This window comes from Poecilia formosa, unplaced genomic scaffold (assembly GCF_000485575.1).
Source record: "Poecilia formosa unplaced genomic scaffold, Poecilia_formosa-5.1.2 Scaffold217, whole genome shotgun sequence".
NCBI lineage: Eukaryota > Metazoa > Chordata > Actinopteri > Cyprinodontiformes > Poeciliidae > Poecilia > Poecilia formosa.
This window is the reverse complement of record NW_006800156.1, coordinates 1,050,111-1,058,112: the sequence shown is the minus strand read 5'-3', so window position 1 is coordinate 1,058,112 and position 8,002 is coordinate 1,050,111. Positions and strand designations below refer to the sequence as shown.

The following is an 8,002-nucleotide window of genomic DNA, read 5'->3' as shown; positions in this document are numbered from 1 at the left end:
CAGGAAACCCTTCAACTCTAAAGCAAACATCATCTGAAAGCAGGTTAAGCTGTTTCACCACAGAATAAATCCTGTCCACGGTCCTCCGGCTGAGAGTCTCCATGTTCCGCTGGGTCTGTTTACTCAGACGCTCTCGCTTCTTCTTCGGCTGAGTTCAAACACCGTTTCAGCCGCCAAGACGCCATCTTGTGTCAAAGAGGGTAAATTGTAAGTTAAAGGTTTGTTTACAGCTTAAACATCAGCTTTAGCTTCTTAAATACTTTCTCTGTGACATTCTTATTATTGTTGTTATTATTTTTGCATTAAAACATTGACCGTTAAACTGGATTTAAATGCCCCGGTGCTCTGCGAAAACTGCCTTTTGGGCGCAGTTACAGAAGAGCACATCCGTTTCTATGGAAACCAAAGGACGGGTCGGAAGAAGATGTGTCACTTCGAGCTAGGTTTACTTGAAGAATAGAATAAAATTGACCGATTAATTAGCATAAAGAATTCAAATGGTACAAAATAAGATACAAACTATTGTGGTGCAGAGTGGGTGTAAGAAATATAAAATGTTTATTAAACTTATTGTGCAACATATCAACAACAATGGCACCATTAGGTCAAGTAAGAGCTTTGTCGATGTCATGTTGTCTCCAAAACCTTATTAGGAAAGAACAAATAAACATAAAATACCATGGAGAGTTATGCAGAAATAAAAAAGTAAAAACAGAAATAGCTAATGGTTGAATTACATAAAATATTATGTATAAGATTAATCAATTTCTTGTATTAGTGAGTTCTCCTCACACTTTGACGATCTTCAGCTCAAGGGAAGGAGCGGACGTCTGTTGGTTTCCCATCATGCCCCGCTACTTGGGTTGTAGCTTGAGTTAGGACAACAGCCGACCCAGAGCCTGATGTTTTGGTTCCGAACTGTTCACAGGTTCTGAACGGATCTGGATCTGGACCTTTGAGCTGGGGACGCCGGTTCCTCTCTGCTGACTGTGAATGCCGCTACCGGCGCGGAGAAGAAGGAAGAAAGGCCCGGATGAGGAGGAGCGAGCTACGGGTTTTTCAGCTGAGGTCTGTGGAGCTAACAGAGTTAGCATGATAACAGAGTGTCAGGAAGGCAGAAAGACAGGGAATAAAATTATGGTTTTAAATACGTAATGACTCCGATTCGAGTTATATGTAACAGTAGATATTAACTTTAATTAGTTTAAAAATAATGACGTATTGCTGTGTCTTTAAAAGTTTACAGGTTAGCTTGACTGTAGCTCGTTAGCTTTAGGCTAACAGGAGTTGGTTCGTTCAGTTTGTGTTTAATATTCATAACAATCTTGAATCTGAGAGATTCTGACTTAAACTGGGAGTGTATACTTTACAAATGTGAGTTAAGATGTGTGGTTGTGTTCCTCCGATAAGAGAAGAAGCTGTGGTTCTGTTCTGGTTAGTGCAAAGAGAGAACATTACACACGATAGACACAACCAAAACACACACACACACATGAAACCTTACATATCTGTAAACCTTTATAAAATGTAAAGTATAAGTTAAAAACTAGGGATTCACTGATGTGAAAGTTTGGGCCGATATTGATATCCAATAATAATATCACTGTTAACATTGATAACTGATATTTACTAATATTTTACATATTTTATATATTTCACTGCCCTTACTACAGTTACCTTCTTTGTGTCACTTAACCTCCCCACAGTCCTGCGCTGCATGACGCTCACATGACCAACCTCCAGAAAACAATAAGATGGAAATGAATATCGGCCCAGTTTTATTTATCATACCGATACTGACATGTTAAAAATTGACTAAAACCGGCTGATACAGATGTTGATGCCAATATAGACCCGTTGCAGCGTGACGTTATGCCGCTGTAGATGACAGGTAAATGAATCGTCATATGCAAATTTTCCGGATGTAAACAATAACATTAAACGTTTCTCTATCATGCATCCTTATTAAAAACAGATAAATACTGTAAAATGCTAGTGAGGGAGTTTTCCCAAAGTGAATGAAATGTTCTGCGTTTCTGACGTGATGCTGAGCCCCTGTGTCTCCGTGTTCAGGTGATGGCGCCGACTCGGATGAAGCTGCGTCGGCGGGACACGGTGGCTGCGGCCGCTCCAGCAGGAGGCGCTCCGCTGGAAGCAGACGCAGACAGAACCAGAGAGAGCCGGCGGAGCAGCAGGAGGAAGAACGCCACCAAGGCCTCTGCCCCAGCCGCCCCTGCCTCATCTCCTCCTTCCACCTCATCTGGTGCCGCGCGACCTGCCATGGCGGCTGAGGCGTCACCCGACTCCAAGTGTCCCATCTGCCTGGACCGCTTCAACAACCTGGCGTACCTGGACCACTGCCTGCACCGCTTCTGCTTCCCCTGCATCCAGGAGTGGTCGCACAATAAGGCGGAGTGTCCGCTCTGCAAGCAGCCCTTCGCCTCCATCTTGCACTCGGTGCGCGCTGAGGACGACTTCAAGGAGTACACGCTGCAGCCGCCGCCACGCGCCACCAACCAGCTCACCGCTAGCACCTTCCTCACCACTGTGGCTGCCATGACGGCGGACGGCGCGCAGCATCACCTTCGGCTGATGCTGAGGCGGCACCTGGTGGCGGCCGACAGGGACGCCGTGCGGCGCCGGCGCCGGCGTGAGCGGTCGGCGAGCGGCCGCAGGGCGACAGACCGCGTCGGGGAGTGGGAGTTCTTCATGCACTCTCCGCCGCTGCCCGTCTCGCCGTACCACCTGGACATGTCTGAGCTCATCATGGACAACATGCGGGTGGAGGAGGTCGCCGAGGAGATGATGAGGAGAGACGAAGAGCGGCGGCAGGTGCTCAGCGAGGAGCTGGCGGGCCTGCGGGGCGCAGCGGCACCCAGCACCCGCGCATCACGCCGCCTCATGTGTCGCCTGGCGGTCCGGCAGCGGCTGCAGAGGGAGGGCGGCACCGTCCAGATGAGGGAGAGGGAGGTCACGGCGTTCCGCAAGGCGCTCTACCAGAGCGGGATCCGAGTGCGGGGCATCAGCGGTAACCAGGGAAGACCTCGCAGCGTCACCGCGGAAACGTTTCGCCGGGGGACCAGCCACCTGACCCGGCTGAACGGCTGGCTGAGGCGGGAGCTGGCGGTGCTGCTCGGCCCGCACGCCCCGCTCAGCGACGTGGTGCTGCGCACCATCACCGCCCGCGTCCTGCGCAGCGGCCTGGAGGACGCCGCCGCCGTAGAAGAAGACCTGCGGCCGTTCCTATTGGCCCGCACCGAGCACTTTGTGCACGAGCTGGTGAGCTTCGCCCGGTCCTCGCTCAGCATGGAGAGCTACGACCAGCTGGCGGTGTACGAGCCGCCCGCCGCCGCCATGGAGCTGGAGCCGCTCAGCAGTCCCTCCGACGGCAGCTCCGTCATCGCCATCTCCGAGGAGGAGGAAGAGGAGGGAGGAGGAAGAGCCGAGGCGGCGGCAGGAAGTCACGATGATGTAATTCAAACAGGAAGCAGCCTCAGCCTGTCCGGCTGGGACGATGAGACGCCAGGACCGTCGTACACCTCGGCAGAGCCGCCGCATTCGCTCACCACGCCGCCGCCGCTCAGCCCGGCACCTCAGCAGCCGGCCAATCAGGAGGGAGCAGAGCCGCGCGGCGAGGAGGAGGAGTGCCTGATCGTCGGATACAAGAAGCCGATCGCTGAGCGAACTCCAGAGCTGGTGCAGCTGTCCTCCGACAGCGAGGAAGACGAGGGAGAGAAGAAGAAGGAGGAGGAGGAAGTGGAAGTTGGCTCAACTACAGTCGATAAGACTCCGCCCCCTCCTGCTCCTTACCTACCCATAATCCCTCCTTCCACATCAGGAGCCTTCAGGGCGGAGCAGCAGAAGGAGGCGAACTCCCGGCGACGGTCCGGTTCCTGGTCGGAGAGTTCTGGACGGAGCAGGAAGTCGGTCTGCTCCCTCAGCCCAGCAACGCCGGATCGCCGCCGCAGGGACAGGAAGCAGCAAGGCGACCGCCGGAGGAAGAAGAAGAAGCAGCGTGGGCGGGACCGGAGCAGAGAGCCTCATGGGAAGAGCGGCACCTTCTGCAACCCCAACCGCTCCATCTTCCCCCCCATGATGTCCCGCTGCTCGCCGTCGCCATTCGACTCCAGCGCTGACTCCGCCTCCTCGCCGCCGCCGAGCCCGCCGGACTCCGGCTGGGAGCTCCGCTTCAGCCAGGTGTCCCCCCTCACCTCCTCCGTCTCCTCGCCCTCCCGCTCCTTCTCCCCGCTCTGCTCCTCCCCCGGAACGCCGCCCTCCCCCCCCTGCTCCCCCAAGCGCCCGCATCACGTGGAGAAACCCGGCGGGAAGAGGAAGTACAAGAGCCGGCACCTGAACAGCAGCAAGGACTCGTCATGGAGGCCGAGCCGCGGCCGGCAGCGCGACAGGGAGCGCAAGAAGAGGCTCCGCAGGGAGGCGGAGAGGCGGGACAGCAGCCTGAAGACAGGAAGCAGGTCAGAAACACTTCCTGTTGGAGGAAGTGGTGGTGGTGTTTATGGTGTTGTTGGATTATCCATCCTAACTGACTAACTGGGTTGGATGTGTTGAATCGTTTCCGGTGTTTTTCCGTCTTTCTGTCCGTTCTCAGCTCGTTTTCAGGCTCACCTGTAGAATCTGTGTTTCTGACTCTGTGTTCTGACCAGCAGGAGGTCCAGAGACGACCGCAGTCCCAGCGTGGAGATCATCTACGAGGGAACCATCGACTCCGGCGCCGCGCAGCCGTCCGCTCACAAGCGCCACCGCAGACGCCACCGCAGGGCGCAGGTCACCAGGTGAGGTCACATGACAGGAAGCAGGTGAAGTTCTGATCAGAGGAGCTGTGTTTGTTTCAACAGAACTCAGTCCAACCATTTCTCCTGACCTCACACACTCTTCATGTCATAATAAATGTTTTCTAAAAACAAATAATTTTCAAATATAAACGCTCAAAGACGTTTGCTAAAACTAAACTTTAAATGTTTTACATCCTGCCAGAAAATAAAATGAATATTATTTCACAGTTGGTTTCCTCAACATTAAGGTCAACAGAAGGCACTGAAGCACAGCTGGATGGAACAGGAAGTTAGAAAAGCATAATTTAAAACTCTAGTTCCTGGGTGGGCAGCTGCAGGCCTGGAGGGTCTCCTGCACCTTTTAGATGTGTCTCTACTTCAACACACCTGAGTCAAACAATGAGGTCGTTAGCAGGATTCTGGTGAACCTGACTGCACTGAGGAGGAGATTCAGCTGTTGGATTCAGGTGTGTTGGACCAGGGAGACATGAAGAGCTGCAGGACACCGGCCCTCCAGGACCAGGACTTCCCAGCTCTGCTTTAGGCTCTAAAAAAGTCTTATAAAAATCTTAAATAAATGAACATTTGAGCACTGATTTGCTTTAAAGTATATTTTTTGATTGTCTTGGCCCAATATGGCAGCCCGTTGATAGCCAATCAGAAAGTGAATCATTAGCTGGAGTATAAAGACTCAAAGAAACGACCATCTGCTAAAAGAACAACACACTCAGAACAGAAATGAAGCCACAACTCCGCAAACAATTTATAGTTGTTTTTTCATTTAAGATAAAAAAAAAACCTCCCTTGCCTGTAAATATGTCTTAAACGAGCCAATCCTTGGTAGCCATCTTGTTTAGCTTTTTTGCCTCAAACATTCTGGGTTGTTTTAGTCGTAAATCTATGATAAATAGAGGCTTTTGAGGAAAGTTCTTGTTTTTGTTGCTGAGAATAAAAACAGAATAAAAAGCATTGGACCCAAACAGGTCGACCCGCTTTGTTTCAGTGAACCTCAGAACGGCTGGGCGATACGGAGTTAGCTCACCGGGAGAGAAAAAACGGTTATCGGAGGGCGTTGCCCTGTGAAGTCAGTTCCTTAGTGTGTGTGTGTGTGTGTGTGTGTGTGTGTGTGTGTGTGTGTGTGTGTGTGTGTGTGTAAAACAACAAGGGCTTTCAGATAAAAACAGGAACCTTCTGTTACAACTGATTAAGCAGACGACCTCTGACCTGATCAATACGTTTTAACACATCAGTAAAAATCAGTCTGATTAAAATAATAAAAACTTACAAAGTAAAAGTCTAAACATGTAAACAAAATCCTACAACAAAATGATGAAGTGATTTATTAATTTCTTCTTTTTCAGGTGTTAAAGCCCCACAGACTCAAACGCTGCTCATGACAAACGTGTGATTGGTGTCACTAAACTGCACACAGTTTTTCAGATTTATTTTAATTTATTGATGTTTTCATTAAACAAAGTAAATAGTTTTGGAGGTTTAAACATTATTTTGAATTTATTTGACAAAAATAAATCTGAATTATTATCATGACAAGAAATTTATCACGATAAATGATGAGCGATACAATAAGTGCTCCATCTCAGAGGAGTTTAGACTTTGGACTGATGATGTGTAAAGTTTGTGCCGCCTGTCTGACGGTGTTTCCTGCCTCAGCTCTCCGGTCATCATCACCCTGGACAGCGACAGTAGCCATGACAACGGCCAGAAGAAGACCAACAGCGGCAGCAGCAGCCCCCTCAGCAGCCAGCAGACCATCGACTTCTCCGACCTCCCGTCCCTCCCATTGGCTCCCTCCGCCGGAGTGGGCGGGGCCGTGGAGGTCGGGGAGCTTCCCGCCGACATTCTGGACCGTGGGTCCGACGGGTCGGAGTCGGAGGCGGCGGTTCGGTCCAGAGCGGCGCGCCGAGGCGACCGCAGCGACCACAGCTACGTGGACATCGAGAACATGGAGGACGCCGTCTCCCTGCTGGAGACGTCTGACGACCAGCAACCGGCGGCCAAGAGACCGTGCCACAGAGAGGACCCGTCCGACCGGTACCTGCTGGAGGCCATCCTGGACGACCTGAACCGGATCGCTCCACCACGACAGAACCTGTCCCAGGACGGCGGCTTCCTGTCGGAGAACAGAGAGCGGACGCCGCAGGAAGTCATCCGGCTGGAGGAGAGGACCGGTTCTGGTCCAACGTCTCCTACCGCCTGTCAGCAGAACCCGGACTCCGTCCCGCCTCCTCTGGAGAGGATGGAGGGTCGGGAAGTCCCGCCTCTCCTCCGGCGGGCCAGTCCGGTCGGGTCGTACCACAGGAACACGCCGCCGCCCCTCAAACACAAGGATGCTGGGAGTCCGCCGCACAGCGCCGCCAGCCCGCCAAATGTTGGGCCGCGCCGGTCCTCTGACCCGAATCCGACCAGCAGGAACTCACCGGGTCTCAACCCACTCGCCATTCCTCCCATACCAACCATCCAGAACCAGCTCAGCATGTCGCCGTCTGCCAGCGGCGCCACGCTCCACTCCGCCTCCCCCAGGCTCCCGGCCCGGTCTGGTTCTGATCGGCTCCCCAGCCTGAGGTTCGGTTCTTTTCCCTCCATCGAGTCGTTCCATAGCAGCGAAAGCTTGAAGCTGAATTTACCTTTGACCCCTGCGACTTCCTCACATTCCCCAGACCTCCACCCGGCTCACCGCAGGAACCCGGTCAGCCCGACCCGGCGGGTCGGTGCCAGTGGTCTCGGTCCATCTGGCTGGGACTTCTTCTCAGGTCTGAACTCTCACGGCGCTGCTGCTTTCCGACCGGACCGGCCGCCAGCAGGGGGCGTCCGTCCTGTCGGCGCCGCCGCTGCAGGAGGTCAGGAGGTCGGCGTCCCGCCGCTCTCTGGCTCCGCCTCCAACCACAAGGCCTTAGCCCCGCCTCCTTCACAACACGCCCTCTGCTTCATCCAATCAGAGCGCAGTTCTCAGTCTGAGTCCCGTTCTGAACTGATTCGCCTCCCCGAGTCCGACTCGGCATCACAGAACCGGAACAATCCGAGCTCCGCTGCCCTGCCGGGCTCACAGGACCAGAACCAAGAGCAGAATCCGCACACTGAACCACTTGGCACGCAAAGACATGACCCCGCCCACCACAACCATGACCCCACCCACCACACACATGACCCCGCCCACCACACACATGACCCCGCCCACCACACACATGACCCCG

The 8,002-nt window shown here is 53.3% G+C and overlaps 1 protein-coding gene across 2 annotated transcripts in view; it reads left to right on the top strand.

The window, feature by feature from the left end:
- The first annotated feature begins 800 nt into the window (after positions 1-800).
- Positions 801-8,002, top strand: part of toporsb (topoisomerase I binding, arginine/serine-rich b) — a 7,944-nt gene continuing 742 nt past the window's right edge. Inside the window, exons 1-4 of one of the 2 annotated variants that reach the window (XM_016679645.1) lie at positions 801-1,068; positions 2,074-4,472; positions 4,665-4,790; positions 6,462-7,930. In XM_016679645.1, coding sequence (XP_016535131.1) covers positions 994-1,068; positions 2,074-4,472; positions 4,665-4,790; positions 6,462-7,930 — 4,069 coding nt within the window. In that variant the 5' untranslated portion in view covers positions 801-993. Of the gene's footprint in view, positions 1,069-2,073; positions 4,473-4,664; positions 4,791-6,461; positions 7,997-8,002 lie in introns of both variants that reach the window. The other variant, XM_016679644.1, reaches the window with a different exon arrangement.